Source organism: Schistocerca gregaria, chromosome 4 (genome assembly GCF_023897955.1).
Source record: "Schistocerca gregaria isolate iqSchGreg1 chromosome 4, iqSchGreg1.2, whole genome shotgun sequence".
Taxonomy (NCBI): Eukaryota; Metazoa; Arthropoda; class Insecta; order Orthoptera; family Acrididae; genus Schistocerca; species Schistocerca gregaria.
Genome location: NC_064923.1, coordinates 437253789 through 437274240, shown reverse-complemented (window position 1 = coordinate 437274240; position 20452 = coordinate 437253789). Strand labels below are relative to the sequence as shown.

The 20452-nt window shown below is 42.2% G+C and overlaps 1 protein-coding gene across 1 annotated transcript in view; it reads right to left on the bottom strand.

Annotated features, from left to right (window-relative positions):
* The window catches only part of LOC126365860 (uncharacterized), a 226585-nt gene that overhangs the window by 99879 nt on the left and 106254 nt on the right, over positions 1-20452 (bottom strand). The window contains exon 5 of the mRNA XM_050008526.1: positions 10367-10475. Within this exon, the coding sequence (XP_049864483.1) occupies positions 10367-10475 (109 nt within the window). The remainder of the gene's footprint in view (positions 1-10366; positions 10476-20452) is intronic.

Sequence of the window (20452 nt, the reverse complement as noted above, 5' to 3'; positions counted from 1 at the left end):
GAGACTTTGCCAGTGCCTTCTGGGCTCTAATTCTGGCACTATGCATGTGAAGACTTTAGTTGTGAAGTGGGTTTAGTTACCTGAGATATCACCAGTCATCTGCCACAGCAACTGTTCAGTGTTACCTGCAGAAGATTTTGTTTTGTTTGATTACTGATTGCGAACTGACCATACCTACAGACTGTTACGTTAGCTGCGCCTCAATAAACTTGAGATTTATTCTGTTTCTGGGCCTTCTTTTCTTGATTACCAGTGCAGATACTTTAATTGGCGCCAAGGACATGGTGTTTGTAGCACTTCACTTTTCGCTCACAGTGGACGTTTTCTCGTGTGTCTTTTCTCGTTTGCATGATTTTCGATTTGTTTCTCGGACTCTAGCTTCGGTCTCTGATCTTCGGTGTTCGTGCCTAACCCATTTACACGGCAAGACTTTGAGACAGTGAATCTTACGCCTGCTCCAGCATATCTAGTGCAGCAATAGAGTAACCTTCTATCTTCTCCTTACTGTGTGATTAGTGGCAGCTGCAACGGCGTCGGAGCTACCCTGCGGGGCTACTCTCCTCCAGACTTTCACAGGGTTTCCGGTCCTGGTACACCATGAATTTATAGGGCCAGCGTGTTCATCTACATCTACATCTACATCCATACTCCGTAAGCCACCTGACGGTGTGTGGCGGAGGGTACCTTGAGTACCTCTATCGGTTCTCCCTTCTATTCCAGTCTCGTATTGTTCGTGGAAAGAAGGATTGTTGGTATGCTTCTGTGTGGGCTCTAATCTCTCTGATTTTATCCTCATGGTCTCTTCGCGATATATACGTAGGAGGGAGCAATATACTGCTTGACTCTTTGGTGAAGGTATGTTCTCGAAACTTTAACAAAAGCCCGTACCGAGCTACTGAGCGTCTCTCCTGCAGAGTCTTCCACTGGAGTTTATCTATCTCCTCCGTAACGCTTTCGCGATTACTAAATGATCCTGTAACGAAGCGCGCTGCTCTCCGTTGGATCTTCTCTATCTCTTCTATCAACCCTATCTGGTACGGATCCCACACTGCTGAGCAGTATTCAAGCAGTGGTCGAACAAGCGTACTGTAACCTACTTCCTTTGTTTTCGGATTGCATTTCCTTAGGATTCTTCCAATGAATCTCGGTCTGGCATCTGCTTTACCGACGATCAACTTTATATGATCATTCCATTTTAAATCACTCCTAATGCGTACTCCCAGATAATTTATGGAAGTAACTGGTTTCAGTTGCTGACCTGCTATATTGTAGCTAAATGATAAGGGATCTATCTTTCTGTGTATTCGCAGCACATTACACTTTCTAAACATTCATGGTGGTGTCTGTTTGTACTTATCGTGTCTCCCTACCACTTTCGAGCAACGACGCTCTGAGCGTGTTTTTTAGGGAATTGACTAGTTTTGAACCTTGGACCTGTTGCTGGTAAGGAGACGGCAGACCACACATGACATGTAGAATTCAGAAGAGTTCAGTGAGACTAGCGATGATATTACCAAATACTAAATTATCTCAGCGTCAGCTCCACTGCACTCCCTGTAAAAGAATATTAATGCTAACTAAATTTAGTGGAAAGGGTTCAAGGCTTTCCTATTTTTAGTTAGCTGGTAAAATAACGTCGAAAAAGCAGTTAAGTTTACCGCTGGAAATTTTATTCTACTCACAAAACATCGTTTATAAATTGCACTATTGATAAAAGGAAATGTTTTAATACAGGATGGTAAAAACCAACTGCGTCCAACAAAAATGTGAACGAATATTCCCTAAATGTGTTTCCAAGTTCTATAATCGATCGAAGGATGACCTATGCCATATCACATCTATAATCTAGGTTTAAATTAAGTTTCACAAAAGAGAAAACTATCAAAATGGTTTACAGTGACCCTCAATTATCTTTAATTACTTATCTAACCTGTCGTAAATTACAGTGGCTGATGTGGCTTCTCAATAACTATAAAATAGAAAAATCATCGCGTTTCAGATCTTTACTTCAAGTGGCAAATGTGAACACTATGAGATTTAATTAACGATCGACACTAGTATTACGCAAAAAGGGGGTGTAACAGATGAGTCTTCTGCAGTTCTGAGTGAAGCCTTATGCGCTCAAAAAATGCGGCATCGCGTGCGTTCATTACCTTGTCGGTGTTTAAGCAGCGTCAGGGCGGCAGCGGCCGGCGCAGCAGCCATTCAGCTCGCCGTCTCGGAACCAACTCTCCTCTAACTTCTCCTTACTACAATTTACCGAAGTTAGCTTAAAAAAAACTATCTGGCTATGATTTCATCTGACCAATCAGGGTCTCAATGTTAACCTTAAGCTCCGCCTACAAAAATTCTGTCTATCCAATGAGAAACGTTATACTTTTCGTGATGGGGCAATGTTTTTAAAGTTTGCAACGTAACAGAGACGCTAAAAAGTCTCACGCTAAAACCTGCAGCTGGTGTGGTCCTTTTAGCGTTATCGTGAGATCTATACTGTTCTTCTGGGGGGCTCTATCTTTTAACATGGGCTGGAGGGATGCATTTAGGCATTCTTGTGTTAGTCTGTGGTATTCCCTTTGCTCACTCGTTACTCATATTACTTTGGTTAATTTAATGTCACGATTTATTCGGAGCTATGTGAAATACTACTGGATTTGCTTATCATGTCAGGGTTTTCATGGAAGGTGTTGGATTTGCCTGACACCTTACAGCTTGTCTACATTGAGATTCAATTGCCATTTCCTGCACCATACGTCAATTCGCTGCAGAATCTTCTGCATTTCAGTAGAATTTGCCAATGTTACAACCTCTCGATATACCACAGCATCATCCGCAAAAAGCCTCAGTGAACTGCCGATGTCATCCACAAGGACATTTATGTATATTGTGAATAGGAACGGTCCTACGACACTCCCCTGCGGTACACCTGAAATCACTCTTACTTCGTAAGACTTCTCTCCATTGAGAATGACATGCTGCGTTCTGTTATCTAGGAAGTCTTCAATCCAATCACACAATTGGTCTGATAGTCCATATACCCTTACTTTGTTCATTAAACGACTGTGGGGAACTGTGTCGAATACCTTGCGGAAGTCAAGAAACACGGCATCTACCTGTGAACCCGTGTCTAAGGCCCTCTGAGTCTCGTGGACGAATAGCGCGAGCTGGGTTTCACACGACCGTCTTTTTCGAAACCCATGCTGATTCCTGCAGAGTAGATTTCCAGTCTCCAGAAAAGTCATTATATTCGAACATAATACGTGTTCCAAAATTCTACAACTGATCGACGTTAGAGATATAGGTCTATAGTTCTGCACATCTGTTCGACGTCCCTTCTTGAAAACGGGGATGACCTGTGCCCTTTTCCTATCCTTTGGAACGCTACGCTCTTCTAGAGACCTACGGTACACCGCTGCAAGAAGGGGGCAAGTTCCTTCGCGTAGTCTGTGTAAAATCGAACTGGTATCCCATCAGGTCCAGCCGCCTTTCCTCTTTTGAGCGATTTTAATTGTTTTTCTATCCCTCTGTCGTCTATTTCGATATCTACCATTTTGTCATCTGTGTGACAATCGAGAGAAGGAACTACAGTGCAGTCTTCCTCTGTGAAACAGCTTTGGAAAAAGACATTTAGTATTTCGGTCTTTAGTCTGTCGTCCTCTGTTTCAGTACCATTTTGGTCACGGAGTGTCTGAACATTTTGTTTTGGTCCACCTACCGCTTTGATATAAGACCAAAATTTCCCCAGTGCGCCGTTAGAGCCGACCATCTCTAGACACCATCGGTGCCCCTTCCTGTTTCTGGCACGACACCATACCCTGTGGCCTGCGTGCGGTAAACTTGGTGTTGAGCAACCGCACGCAAGCTACAACAGCTGTGCCGCGTATGTTCCCGTACTGGTCCCACTTCTGCAGGGGCAAACACGTATTATAAGATTTTTTACTTATTTTTTGCTTTCTATTGACGCGTCCCCGCAAAAAAGCCTTGGTAAGTAACATTACTTTCACTTTTATGGCACCTGCCATTGGTTTACCATAACGGTCGACCAGGTACACTGCAAGCTATTCCTTGCTGTAGGTTCATTCACTTTCGTAACTTTCCAACACAAGGCAACTGCGTAATTCATGGTATTAAACGCGGCATGAATGAGCTCAACACCACCAATTATTACTGGCGTAAGTAACAGTCGCTGTTAGGGCACTGGCAGGTGAATGTCAAACTGAAAAGTAGACAAACAATCTGGGTCCGTCAAAATTGATTCCGATCACATCCGCAGAGAATATGTCGTACCACTCGTCTCGCGAACCGCAATTCGCCATGAGTGCGAGTAGTCTGCTCGAGAGAGCGAAAGTGATTTCACGTGACGTCACGGAATCTGTAAGGACGGACGAAAGGGACGTTTCACAGTAGAAAAAAGTACATCTTTTTCATAGGAAGCCGTTATATATGAAGTCTTCAGATCAAGCAAATAGACTGTTATTATGAGAGATATAAGAGACATACCAATATATACTATACAGGTAGTTTAGAAGCTATATGATAACACAAGAATCCAAACAACTGGGGTTAATGAGAATAGAACAGAGTATATTAGTCTAGGAGTTCGACAAGGTTGCAGTCCTTCGCCACTGTTCTTTATAATATACACTGACAAAATTGTACCGCAATGGAAAACAAAACTACAGACTTACACAAAAGATTATGTAATGACGATGCTATTAATTTTGCAGATGATGAAATCATCTTCCCGAACAGGGAAGATGAACTACAGAGAGCTGACTATGTATGAGGCGGTGCTGAAAAGTAATGCTTCCTAATTTTTCATGAGAAAAGTCTTTAAAACGAACCTTATTAACAATCTACATCCTTATTCTTACCGTCTAAATATTTGTTTTTCTACGTAGTTACATTGGTGACGCACACGTTTCTCCCATCGAGCAACCAGTTCGTTGATACCGTCACTGTAGATTGCTCGACTTCCTGACGTAGCCACAGCGTCCCTCTGCATGCATCACTTCATCGCCATCAAAGTTGTGTGTAGGCTGTTTAGGTTTTTATATTGGTAACGCCACGTAGCGCTCTGTATAAAAATCACTGGCTGTGCTGTGTGCAGTCTGTGGCTAGTTTGCATTGTTGTCTGCCTTTGTAGTGTTGGGCAGCTGGATGTTAACAGCACGTAGCGTTGCGCAGTTGGAGGTGAACCGCCAACAGTGGTGGTTGTGGGGAGAGAGATGGCGGAGTTTTGAAATCTGTAAGACTGGATGTCATGAACTGCTACATACATTATGACTTTTGATCACTATTGAGGTAAATACATTGTTTGTTCTCTATCAAAATCTTTCATTTGCTAACTATGCCTATCAGTAGTTAGTGCCTTTCGTAGTTTGAATCTTTTAGTTAGCCGGCAGTAGTGGCGCTCGCTGTATTGCAGTAGTTCGAGTAACGAAGATTTTTGTGAGGTAAGTGATTTGTGAAACGTATAGGTTAATGTTATTCGGGACCATTCTCTTGTAGGGACTACTGAAAGTCAGATTGCGTTGCGCTAAAAAAAATATTGTGTGTCAGTTTAAGCACAGTCTTGTATAATTTTTCTAAGGGGACGTTTCAAAGTTAAATTCTCGAAGCTGTTCTTAAAGTTTCGGAAACAAATGAAAATCAGGTGAGGCCAAGACGGTGCTGTATGGAGGATGATCTATGACAGCGTTGGATTGTTGCGGATGTCATAGTAATTTGAAGGACAGGGTGCTCCATGTGTCAACGAACTCATCAGATTACAAACCCGATTACAGCACATGCTTCTTATGAATCGATGTAGTGACGTTGCACATAGCCATTTTTTCGCGCCACAGTTCGGAGCCATCTAGCGGTGAAGGGCTGCAAATATGTAGACACGAAGAGTAAAGGATGTAGAACGTTAGTAACGTTTGTCTTATTCGAAAAGTTTTAAGAGCTTTCACATAAAAATTCGGTGTCATTAGTTTTCAGCACAAACTCTTGTAAACATCTGAGTTTCAATACGGCAAACGGAAGTCTCGGCTTTCGGTGGAAAAATCCAGTAAAGACAAAAATAGTAATAGAAAACAATATCACAAGGCAAGCAGTTGGATTTAAATTTTTAGGAACCATGCTAATGTGCATAGAAGACCTATATCAAAAAAACAAAATTGCGAAGTTCAGTTATATAATTGGTACCATTAGAAGATTTCGTCAGAATAAAATAAGAACAGAAATTTATCTAAAATTTTCTCACCACGGTACCAACATTGCAGTATGAAAGTAAATTTTGAGTAATGAGAGCAGAGATAAAATAAGATTATAAGCCAACGAAATTAAATTCCTCAGAAACACAAAGTTAGATTATTAAAGAAATGGTATTAGAAAGGAATTGAAAAGGTTTGATGTAAACGAAAGGATTGAAGAAAATATGCAAGAATGGATATCCCATCTGTTGTCGGTGGAGAATCAAGATTACAACTTCACATCTGGTATATATCCTGCAAGGTAAAAGATGTATTGAAAGATGGAAAGACTAAATATAGCTCCATTAGGCCGAGCAGCGCATAACTCATGACAGAGAAGAAGCAGATACATGACACATGTGTCAGACGCCACTAGAGTCCTTGCGGACAATATGGATAACCTGGGTGCTATCACACCACTATTCTGTCCTGTGATGTACCATGAAGTTTACTGTTGAATTGGACGGTTTACCTTTTCAACAGATATATACTGCCTGACAAGAAAAGTGAAACACCCAAAAGATATGGTCGATTGTCTGTCTAACTTCATACACATACACATCACTGAGTATGTAAACAGATAGCTACAATTCTCTGTGGTAGACAGAGCTGTCAGCTGAGTGCATTAGTATTGTTCGTGCTTAGTGTTGTTACCCTGCATGATATGGTATATAATGGGCGCGAACAGCATCACATGTCGACTGATTATTGTGAAGAACTCGGAGATACATCATACTCGTGTGAGACAATGATATCAGCAGCTGACAGAGTTTGAGAGGGTCCTCACTGTGGGTACCCATTTGGCCAGCTGTCTGAATCGTGCTATAATCAAATTTGTGTAGCATTTGGATGTGTCAGTGGCTCAGTGTTGAATTGCATGGGATCATCAGAACAGGCATACTCGTTGGCATGGCTCTGATAAACCATGACTGGCACCAGAAGGGAGGATCACAGTATTGTGCACTAAGCACACTGTAACCCCTTCATATCTTCGTCTGCCGTCTACCTGCTTAGCTGGGTGGTAACGTGCACGCCTCCCACGCAAGTGGGCCGGGGTTCGATCACCGACCAGGTTGGGGATCTTCTCCACCCAGGGATGGGTGTTGTGTTATCCTCATCCTTCTTTCATCGTCATCACCGGCGTGCAAGTCGCCTAATGTGGCGTCGAAGGAAATAAGACTTGATGTTGGCGGCCGATCTTCCCCGAATAGGGGCCTCCTGGCGAATGATGCCATATGCTCATCATTTCATTTCCATCTTCGTCTGCCATCTGAGAACAGTAATGGACTCCTTGAAACATTCTTTATCATCCCGCAGCATTGATCAGACACTAACAGCAGCTGCCATCCCATGCATAGGCTGCTGTTAACACCACAATAAAAAGGGCTGCATGTGGAATAATGCCATGACCGCAAAGCATGGGCTGTTGATGACTGGCGTCGCTTGTGCTCAGCAAGGAATCGAAGTTCTACACTACCCCGAATGACCATCATCAGCGAGTATAGTGGCGACCTGCGGAAAAGTCACATTTAGTGATCATTGTAAAGGACATGGAAATACAGCATACTCATGTGAGACAACGTTATCAGCACCTGATAGAGTTTGATAAGGAGCTCATTGAGGGTGCCTATTTGACCGGCTGTTTGAGTCATGCAGATCAGATTTGTGTGGAGACGGACAGTGGTGTTACTCCTACAGGCATGGTGTGGGAAGCCATTAGGCTATCACTTCAAGTCACGGTTGTTACGAGATTGCAGAAACGGCACAACGGCATATCACAGGCATCTTGTGCATCACATATCACCTTCCATGCATTAGTATATAGTGCCATATTTCAACATCGTACTGCTCTCCGCCTGTGGCATGTGTCATTATGGACTGTCTGCCTGATGTTGACCTCCTTCTGTCACCAGTAAGGACTCCAGATCTGTCCCGATGTGTCTTGGAAATCTGTTCCATGCCAGTCACAGTGTCCAAGATACCAAGGACCAGTTACAACACCTGTGGGCTGTCTGCCTCAGAATAGGATACAGCGGCTTTATCATCAGAGCATGCTTGCAGGCGAGAAGGCTGCTACACTATACTGATATATGGACTGCCGAGTTCTTTGGAAATTTGACTGGGTTTTGTAATCTCTAAAGTAATCTTGCACATCGCTACAACCTGTGAAGTGTCATTTCGTTTCCTCTTCCCCTTCTGGCTATTTCGCTTTTTTGTCAACCAATGTATCTAGGCACGTTCTGGAACACTTGATTTTAAATGTGGTATATAGCGACGTTGGATACCGGCTGTTATATGTTAGCTAGTAACTGTATTTTAATTTCTACATATCTACATATGTTTCGTGTGGAACTAAAGCTGATCACAATTTTAAAAATACTGAACTTCTTTAAGTTTGAAACTGCTATCCGAGTCTTTATAGCCTCTCATGATGTCTCCAGCACTATGAGACGAAACGTTGGACACAGATACATGCCTTAGACCATGGCTTAATGAACATAAAACAAAATTTACCAAACACGTAATAAACTTGCAGCTTAGCAAGCCGACACTGTTTGCTAAGATCGTTGAGTTTGACAATTAGCTAACTACATCTTAATAGCGTCTGCAGATGTCTCCATCAGAAGAAAAAGCGGTAGGAACAAAACAATGTCTAAGACCACAGTCCAACTCCCGTCGAACTGAAATCAGCAAGAAAGTGAAAATGGGCTTTGAAAGACTGCATTCTCTCACTTTAAGTTATCAGTACTTTAGTATTTGAGTACTGTAGTCATACGACTTCTTAAATTCCTCTATAAAATCGCATATATGCTGAACAGACAATGGCAGACAATGCCGTAGCACAAATGAAACCTCTAAAACGAAAGTAGTGTATCAAGGGGAGTTCTAGATTTAAAGGGACGTGAATTAAAGAGATATAATTTAAAGAGATGCGATTGAAAGATCAATTGTGTGCATTGGATTTGAGGGGACTCATTTTAAATGGATGCTTATAAGACTCCTGACATCTCGGTGAAGTGCTTGTGAAGTCCTGTCGCTGCCATCGTCACTCGAGTAATTATATGACCTACAATTGGAGGGAAAATTAAGATCATCCATCCACTGTACCAATACAAGCCAATATAACGAGATCAGATCGTGTATCTTTAAAAAAAAAGCAAGACAATATGACTGTGACCTAGATAAGACCATCTAACATGTGGGTAGTATTTCGAGGTCTGTATCCCATAATAAAAGGGATTGTCTTGGATCAAAGAGTAGGTACATCTTATAAATAATAATGAGAAATTAATATCAGTTTTATTATTAACAATAATTTTCCTGAACCCTCCCTTCCTTCTCATCAATCCCTTTATTATTGACTATAATTTTCCTGAACCCTCCTTTCCCCCTCATCAGTCGAGGTCTATATATCGTAGTGACATGGAACATCAGCAGCAGATCTACCCAATTAAAAATAGCGGCAAATATTACTGACATCAGTCACTTCACCGTAACCCAGAGATAGGATCGCTTTCTTGGCTCATATTGATAGAGTGGATGGGTGATCACCATTTTCACGGCAATTTTAGTTTATAAATTGCCTGAGAAGTTCAAATGGTTCAAATGGCTCTGAGAACTATGGGACTTAACTTCTGAGGTCATCAGTCCCCTAGAGCTTAGAACTACTTAAACCTAACTAACCTAAGGACATCACACACATCCATGCCCGAGGCAGGATTCGAACCTGCGACCGTAGCGGTCGCGCGGTTCCAGACTGTAGCGCCTAGAACCGCTCGGTCACCCTGGCCGGCTGCCTGAGAAGTGGCAACAGCAGCACTTCACATGCAGCTGCTGGAGTTGCGGGGAGTCATAAGTGTCCTTTTAAATGCAGTGCATATCAGGAACATTTAAATCACGTCCCTTTAAATAGGATCCTTTTAATCTAGAACTCCTACTAACATACCCATAAGTTGCAGACTGTCTTCAGTGCAGAAGGCGTCCTTCCTCCGTAATGAGGAGTGTTGAAGAATCATCCCACGTGACTTATAATACCTTCGTTCCGAACTTAATAGTTAATAAACACGAAACTTAAGAGGCTTCTACACTGTAATCCGTAAAAAGATGCTTGCAGTACTGTATTTTGAGTATACCTTCTGGCTGACGGTCCTCTTCAGTAGAATTCGCTTCTAAGGACTTAGTCTCTTCTTTCTTGTGGACATCTGCCACGACTATGCTGGGCTCTGAGTGCATCAGCTCCGTCTGTAAGAAACAGATCACACTATACGTCTCTGAAGACTTACTTCACCTAAACAAGAGGACTAGGAAATATAATGAGGGCTTCGAAATCGTTCAGCATCGCTTAACATTTTGCAAATATCTGTCTGCTTTCTATACCAGATCTTGCGGTAAGATATTTGGAACACATAGATGACAACAATGGATATAAATGATTATCTTGTTACATGTGTTTTCGTTTTTAAGTTGTTGCTGTTGGTGGTGGTGGTGTAGTTTTCAGTCCAAAGATTAGTTTGATGTGGCTCTACACACTAGTCCAATCTGAGCACACCTCTTTATCTCTGAATAGCTGCTGCAACCTTCATCCATCTAAATCTGTTTACGTAATTCATCTCTTGGTCTCCCTCTGCAATTTTTATACCTCGCCCTTTTCTCTGCTACCAATTGCAGATGCCTTAACGCCTTTGGATGCGTCTGTCAATGGGTCCGTTCTTTTAGTCAAGTTGTGCAATAAATTTCTTTTTTTTTCATTACGATTCAGTATCTTCTCATTCCAAAATCTATTGACCCACGTAATCTTCTCCTTTGTTCTCTAGCGCAACATTTCAAGAGCTTTTATTCTCCCATTGTCTGAACAACTATTCGTCCTGTTTGTAGATCCGTACAACGTTATACATTAACTGTAAAATCAGGAAAGAACCTTGACTTTTTAATGCCTTTTACCATCTCTGAAGTGGATGTGCCATTTATTGAAGAACAGTAGCCGTTCTTTTCAGGTGGATGTATTTTTTTCGGTGCTAACATAGTTTACTTTGTTAATGAGGAATTGTCCATACAAATGATAATCATCAATATCCTCACCTTAATGAGAAGGTTTTGTTTTTTGTATATTTGCTATTTTTTAAAATGTTGTTCATTATAGGCATATTATACTTAAATTTTAATTTTTTTACGTCTTACTGTCCTCCCTGAGACAGATGGACTGTTTGAGATCCGGACCATCGTCGAGTGCAACTTTTATACCCAAACATAGTGGGACAGAGAGGGAACACATGAGAGAAGGCCACTACTTATACCATTTTCCTCACAACTAAGCTATTGCTTTTTATTTGTATATGAAGGCTTATCGTGTGTATCTATCCACATATGTAACACAGTAAGGCCCATTACTTGTTCTATACATATTATTATTGTTGGTAGCCTTTTCCGCTTGGCTTTGTTTGCGTATGTGATCAACACATATATTTAACACACCTCCTCCTCCCCCCCCCCCCTCCCTCTATGTGCCCACTTCCACCTCCCTCTGTCCATCCATCTCATCCTCCCACATCTATTTGTCTATCTCCTCCTCCTCACTCCCTCTGTCTCTTCACCTCCTCCACACACTCTCTTTGTCCATTTCCTCCAACCACTTTCTGAGAGCATATCCTCCTCCCTATACTCAGACCATATCTTCCTCCCCTGCTCTTTTTCCATCACTGTCTCCCACTCTTTCTCTTCTAACTGGCCACTACCCCTCTACACATTCCAGCTACCTCCAGCACCTCCCCTGTCCTCCACTCTTTCTTTCCATTCCCTCCTTCCCCTTGCTCTGTCCATCCCCTTCTCTACACATTTCAATATGTCTCTGGGCATGCTCACTGGCACAGGTCAGATATCAACCAATCTAATCCACCCTACAGACAAAGAATGACAAAATATACATGTGCAATACAGTTCAATAAAGCAAGTCGGTATTATTCTCACAACACATCTGTCATGCATGGTGGCTACACATCAGTGGGTTGAAAATCATTTATTTGTCCCTGATATAGAGGCTAACAAGCAAAGCAGGTCCATAAAGCAGGCTGTCATGCAGAAAATATCTGTCATGCAGTGCAGCCAACTTGACAGGGCCTGGGAAACCTTTCTTTCCTCCGATAAGTAGGCTGCCGTGCAGGTTCTTTCAGGATGACTTTGTTCCCACACCACATGGCTGTCATGCAGGGTAGTCTATACACCAGGGATGGGAAAAAATACATGTTTTCTCACATCTCTGTGCCTATTGGAGCTAGGAGGCTATAAACCCCGCAGTGCTGATCTCTATGAGCCCTACTGTGACTGTGTCATATTTGGTTGAAATTCATCAAGATATTTGGGAGGAGATCTTTGACGTACACACATACACTCTACTTAATATATATAGGAGCTAACAGATAATTGTTATTATTATTATTACTATCATTATTATTATTATCATTATTAGAGCTTTCATTCCATGCTCCTGAGAGCATGTTGAGCCATTATAGGAGTTCCTTCTCAGGTAAATTTTGCAGTATCCTGGGAATGGGATAAAGGGGTTTCCTATGGACAATATATGAGAGTGGATTCCCATTTTCAACATTTGGCTGATAACCAAGGGAAACATCCTGAAAAAGTTTGTCAAATGCAAGGGATTAGAAATATCTTTTATTTATCTCTGGAACCATGTTGTGTACTGGTGTTTTAAATGTGCAGTATTTTTAAAGTTAACTTTCTTTAGGCCCTTTGATTCCCTGAACATGTGGGCCAGACGAGTTGTTTGAGATCGGGTACTTTGCAAAGCGTTTTCTCTTCAGAAAATTATCATAAACCTTTGAGCGAAAATATGTGTTCCCAATTGTGGACATAAAGGAGGGGATATATAGCTGAGGAATTTGCCTTAAATCCAAGAAATACTTCCTTGATGCCTTCGTCGGAGCCAGGGGGTGGAGATATTTTTAATCCATTTCTGGTGCAATATGCCCAAACAAAGTTACAATCACCTATCAGCTGTTTCTTGTTAATGTACACAACGTAATAATGACAGTGACTTATTAGATATTTATAGCTGTTTTTTTCTCTCTCTAGAGCAGCCTGTCTGAGATGTCATCCCATTGCAGAGTTTGGATCATTTTGGAGAACTGGCACATGGATGGTAGTTTAAAACAGTAAATATATGGGAGGGGGATTACCAATTTCACCATGCACTTTACAACAAAAGGAAAATCCCAATTCTCTATTCCTACAACAATGTGCCACAAACATAATAGGAATGCATAGTGTGCCTATTTTTCAATGGCCTTATCGCAGCAGTAATACCTGTTCCCATTAGATCACAGAGGTTAAGTGCTGTCAGGTATGTCTAACTTCAGGTTTGTCTAATTCTTTGATGCATTACCGTCTGGATCTGCCTTTCACTGTTGGCAAGCAGGGCGCAATCAGTCCTTGTGAGACCGCTACTTGATTGAGAAGTAGCGGTTCCAAACACTAAAGCTGACAACAGCTGGGAAATCAGGGCGATGACCACATACCCTTTCATATCTGCATCCATAGACCTCTACAGAAGTGGATGACACAGGAGTCGGTCAGGACCATTGGGCCTACTGTGGCCTGTTCGGACTGAGCTTGTGTTTTGAGCATGCCTTTTTGTACCTGTTCCGTATGTAACAGGGTTAAGTTAATGACTTCTTTACACGTAATCCAATGTACTTCACATGTATTTTTTCTCATTCTTTGTCTGTAGGGTGGAGTGGATTGTTCGGTATTCGACCCATCATAGAACCCTGTTCTTTTCAATCAAATACTGGGCGAGCTGATATTGGGTCCTCAGAACCCTATCAACAAATACCTCCACATTCAGTTAAGTTATGCCACAAATGTCATTCCCCTGCAGTTCTGTTCAGTACCTCCACATTAGTTATGCGATCTATCCGTCATATCTTTAGCCTTCTTTTGTAGCACCTTTTTTCAAAAGGCTCTGTTCTCTTCTTATCTGTACCATTTACAGCCCACGTTTCCCTTCTTTACAAAGCTACACTCCAGAGAAATACCTTCATAAAAGACTTCCTTACAAACTACCGTTCCACAGTAAAGTATTCGTATCTTTCAGTAATTTCTCTTATTACCACACTTAATTATATATGTTCTCTTCTTCGGCCATCGTCAGCTATTTTGTTGCTCAAATAGTAAAATCATCTGCTAATTTTAGTTGTTATTTCCTAATCCAATTCCCTAAGCACCACCTGACTTCATGCTGCTACATTCAGTTGCCTTGTTTTACATTTGTTTTATTCATATTATATGATGTCATGATATTGTCCATTCCGTTCATCAGCTGCGTCACGTCCTTTGCCATCTCAATGTCACCGACAAAACTCTAAAGTTTTGTAATTTTTCTCCCTGAATTTTTACCCCTTTTTTAAATGTCTCATTGGTTGTTTTTATTTCATGCTCAAAATAAATAACATTCATGATAGACTACAATCCTGTTTCACTTCCACTCTCAACTACTTTATCCCTTTCATGTCTTTCGATGCTTATAACGTCAGTCTGGTTTCTGTACAAGTAGTAGTTAACCTACCGCTCCACGTAGTTTATTCATATACACACCAAAAAAAGTTTTGTAACACCTCGGTTTCGAGAGTTCCGGAACATGTACAGAAAATTGGAATAGAGATCAACATAAACGTCATTTCTGCCCTTTTTATTGCTCATGGAAACCACGCGTTGCATGTTGTACCACCATACTGCGAGACCTTCAAAGATGGTGCTCCAGATTGCTGCACACACCGGTACCTCTTATACCCAATATCACGTCCTCTTGCATTGATACATGCATGTATTCGTTGTGACATACTATCCACAAGTTCATCAAGGCACTGTTGGTCCAGATTGTCACACTCCCCAACGGCGATTCGGCGTAGATCCCTCAGAGTTGTTGGTGGGTCACGTCGTCCGTAAACAGCCCTTTTCAATCTACCTCAGGCATGTTCGGTAGGGTTCATATCTGAAGAGCATGCTGGCCACTCTAGTCGAGCGATGTCGTTATCCTGAAGGAAGTCATTCACAAGATGTGGACGATGGGGGCGCGAATTGTCCTCAAAGAAGACGTGTGCCTTGTCAATATGCTGCTGATATGGTTGCACTTCGGGCAGAGGATGGCATTCACGTATAGTACAGCCGTTACGGCGCCTTCCATGGCCACCAGCGACGTACGTCGGCCACCCCAAAACAGCAGGGAACCTCCACCTTGCTGCACTCACTGGACAGTGCGTCTAAGGCGTTCAGCCTGACCGGGTTTCCTGCAAACACGTCTCCGACGATTGTCTGGTTGAAGGCATACACGACACTCATTGGTGAAGAGAATGTGATGCCAATCCTGAGCGGTCCATTTGGCATGTTGTTGGGCACTTCTGTACTGCGCTGCATGGTGTCGTGGTTCCAAAGATGAATCTCGCCATGGACGTCAGGAGTGAAGTTGTGCATCATGCAGCCTATTGTTTACATCTTTGGGCGGGTTTAGTAACATCTCTGAGCAGTCAAAGGGACTGTGCCTGTGATACAATATCGACAGTCAACGTCTATCTTCAGGAGTTCTGGGAAGCGCGTTGATGCAAAACTTTTTTTGGTGTGTGCATTAACATTTTAATATTATACACTATACCTCAATGAGAACAGTTATAAAAGACAGTTAACGTGCACGAACTTACAGAAGAGTACTCATTGCAAAATTCACAGGCCTCACTTAGCAGACATCGAAAGTTGCGTGACAGCAGAATGGAAATACTACCAGGTGCTAGAGGCAGGTTAAAAGATGCCAGCGGAATGAATGTGGTCATCTGTTAGACATCACCAAAAGCCCTACGATGCCCCTGTATTTACGGGCTGTAGCCTCAAGAAGGGTGGAAATTTGTAGAGTGAACAATGTCAGTGCAGAATTCTTTAAGTTCCCTGCACTGTTTAAACTGAATTTTTAGCTGGAATTACCAAAAGTACCAAACGAGTAGCAATGTAAAATAAAAGCATGTGAATATCAGCAGGTATTAGAAAATTCTCCCGAGTCCTTACGGGTTTCAATTCCAACTGAGCCAATCGAGCAGAACTGTTTAGCTTTCATCACTTTTACCCAAATATTTACAGAAGAGTACTGCTTAGTGGAAAACATCATTAAATTCCAAAACTGTACTGAGTGATGCACCAGAAAACAAAGCAGCATACAATGTCATAAAATGGAGTACATGGAAAAATACATAGAAACACAATACGCTACAGCTGAAGGGCAGGGATAAGCTAATGAACGATCCACAGAAATCGATGATTTTGTCCATCAGTATAGTAGAAAGAAAACAGGAGCGACTTTCGAATTTAAAAAAAGGAAAGAAGCAGTAGAATGTAAAACTATGTTATTATGCACTACAGAGCATGACATTAGAAAAACCATACACAAATTAAGAAATAAAAATTCAGAATTCTTAGGTGAGGTATTATTAATATGTATGCTGAAAGAATTTGAGGACAGCATGCGAGCTTCTCCGCTTAATATACCAAACGAGTCTTTTAATTTACTCAACTTTGCAGTAAATGTAAAATACAGAGTGTACATAAAGTCCAGGAACACTTTCAATTACTTATTGCACAAGAACTTAACATTGTACAGATGTCATACATACTGCATTTTGAAGAGAAACTCTAAATTTTTTACAAACAATCTATATGCGAACCATGAGTGACCTGGCAGATGTCAATACCAATCCCAGTGTGTAATCATCAACTGTGGCAATCGCTTCCCAAATTCTCTCCCAGAGCTCTGCTGCATCACGTGGCAGAGGCGGTACATATACCAGATCTTTAATGTGTCCCCAAAGGAAAAAGTCACACGGAGTGAGATCTGGTGATTGGGGAGGCCATTTCATGAAACAGCTGTACTCTTCTGTAGCACGGCTGATCCATCGATGTGGCAGCTCCGTGTTCAGGTACCCACGAACTTCACAATGAAAATGCGGTGGAGCTCCATCTTGCTGAAAGATGAACGGAGAATCCGATTGCATTTGAGGCATCAGCCACTGCTGCAACATGTCCAAGTAGGAATATCCAGTGACAGTCTTCTCGGCGAAGAAGAATGACCCGTACAGTATTCGACGTGACAAGGCACAAAAAAATTTACCTTTAGGGAATCACGCTCAAATTCATGCATTCGTGTGGATGCTTTGTACCCCTGATCCGAAAATAATGCCTGATCACTTTCCTATTAGTGTGAAAAGTGGCTTCGTCGCTAAAAACTAAGCGATCAACAATGCCATCTCCATCCTCATTCAATTGTTGCAACTGCGAACAAAACTCAACACGCATTTCTTTGTCGTCGTCACTGAGATTCTGCACCAGCTCCAATTTGAATGGTTTCATAGACAGCTTCTGTCGCAGGACTTTCCACACTGTCATTGGAGCCATTTCGAGTTCTGGGGATGCACGACGCACCGATTTCTTTGGACTCCTTACGAATGTCTCTCGTCCGCACTCCACATTCACTTCACTCACACTTGGACGTCCGCTTCTCTTTGCCAGGCACAAGTAACTCGTCGTAACGAATTTGTTGCTCCTTCCTTGTTGGTGGCTTCTTACCGTAATTTGTTCTAAAAATCCGTTGAACAGCTGTAGCACACTTGTTTTTGTCGAACTCCAACGCATAGAAAGCTCGCTCTGCACCTGAGATCGCCATGTTTGCAGCTAGCGCTGACTGTCGGCAAATTACCAAACTACGCTGTGGCGGTGTACATGTGGCGGTATACATATGTATGATGTCTATACAACGTTTGGTTCTTGTGCAATAAACAACTGAAAGAGGTCCCGGACTTTATGTACACCCTGTAGTTCACACAGCTGCTTCTACCAAAGAAGGGTAATGCAGAAGGCATGGAAACTTAGAAACTAGTTTCTCTGCTGTAATAATACTAAAAGCAGGAACAGAAACAATTATGAAGGTGAGACTATTGATTGCATATACAATGTAATCTCTTCAGATGAAGCATAGTTTAGGCTATGAGTTCCATTGTGGGCTGTAATTATCATATGGCAGCGAAACTTGGTAGATACTGAAATGCGATAATGAAGAACCGATTTACGCAGGAAAAATATTAGTTCAAGCTTTGGACACAAGGTGAAAATCTGGCTCTGTATATGGAAGAAAGACGTATAGAAATGTTTGTATATGTAATAGATTAGGATCAGGAAATGGACAGAAATGGTCGAACAATTGAGAAGGGCCTAATGTTGACTTTATTATTAACAGCCACTTACACAGTTTGTTCAATAATAGCACCAGAGATGTTGACGAGGTGCTGCATCCTTAAAACGACGTGACCAACAGCTGCTTGTAGCAGCTCCAGTGGAATCGGAGCAATGTGTTGCTGTATATTAGTCCTCAGGTCAGGTACAGACTGAATGTGTCCATGGTAAACTCGTTCTTTTAGATATCCCCAGAGCCAAAAATCATATGAATTCAGATCAGGCGATCTTGCAGGCCTTGCGTCTGGAAAATCTCTGGCGATATCACGTTCATGGAAGGTTGCATTAAGCAGACCTTTCACTGGGTGAGCGACATGAGCTGTTGCCCCATCTTACATGAAAACAGTGATTTTCACACAGCTACGGTCTTCCAAATCAGAAGTCACATGATGTACAAGGTCTTGATAACATGCAGACGACCGGGTATACTTGACTGGTCCTCTGGATGTATTCTCTTCAAAGAATAAAGGATCAAGAATATAAGTGCTTGTGAATCCACACTACGCAGTCATATACAGCAAGCGCAATAGCTATTTTAGCACAACACGTGATTTAACAGTACTTCAAATTCGGTAGTTGTGTATTCACTGCATCCTTCACTGTAAAATGTGTCTCGTCACTCCATAGACTACTGCCCAGTCACGTCATAAACTTCGATCCCGCCGGCCCTTTGTCCCGAGTGGTTCTAGGCGCTTCAGTCCGGAACGACGCGACTGCTGCGGTCGGAGCTTCGAATCCTGCCTCGGACGTGGATGTGTGTAATGTCCTTAGGTTAGGTTTAAGTAGGTCTAAGTCTAGGTGACTGGTGACCTCGGATGTTAAGTCCCATAGTGCTTAGAGCCATTTGAATCATTTTTGAACTTCGATCCTTGCCAGAAACCGAAGAAAAAATTTAGAAAGTTGTTGCAGATCATAAGATTTGTAAGATGGCTATAATTTTGCATCTTACTAGCACTTATCCATATACTTTGCCGTGATTTAAGACCGGAATTAGGTATCGTTTGATACGCTGTGCATCGTATATATGAATATTTAAATAAGACTGGCATTGTCACGTACACCTTGTAAATAGCTGTTAACTCTTACTGCATGAAAGGTGATGGATTGTCTTTATTATCAAAACGGCGCAATGAATGATTGCCTACACAGGCAGAGGTTGGAACGCCAGTGGAAATGAAACGGCAGGCGTAACTCTGGCCCTGAGAAGCGTACCATTGTGTGATTTCCTAATTAACGGGGATAGGTATTTCCTCACAAACTTTCCGCGCTGGACGACAAAAGACTAAAATGTGGTTGGCCGGCGTTCGGAAGAATCTGTAGAGAAGGAGAATACTCCCTGATTTCCTTCTGCAGCTACGAGGGAGGGGAGCCGAGCTTTTCTGGGAAGCCAGCGGTGGAGAGAATGGGGTCTTCCGTTTTGAGCGCCCGTGTTTGATGGTCGCTCAGTATCAGCTGTTGTTGTTACAGATGGACTTGCTGTCTTTGCTCTCAGGAGATTTTATAGTTAAAACGGTTAGGCACTGTACTGTTGCGAATTTATACGATTCTGGACTTCATCCCGGGTAGAGAGTCGTTGTTGGGTACGCAGCGTTCAATGATTGAGAGCACTTCGTCTGTCTATACTCACGTAGAGACGTCATCTGAATTCCGTCCTTATGGCTGGGCGTTCATATTTCTTGTCTGTAGCACACACAGAGGAGAAGACAGTATTAGAGTAGTCCTGATGGCTGGGCGTTCATATTTCTTGTCTGTAGGACACAGAGAGGAGAAGACAGTATTAGAGTATACTAGTCAGAGGACCGTCTTCTGCCCTCTTAGCGTTTGAAAGAGTTTATTTTGTGGGTGGAGTTTTTCCATCATCGCAGACGTGTACGAGAACCATCACTTCGACGCACCTGACGCAGTACATACGGTGATATTGCTAGTTGCTTCGGCTTATT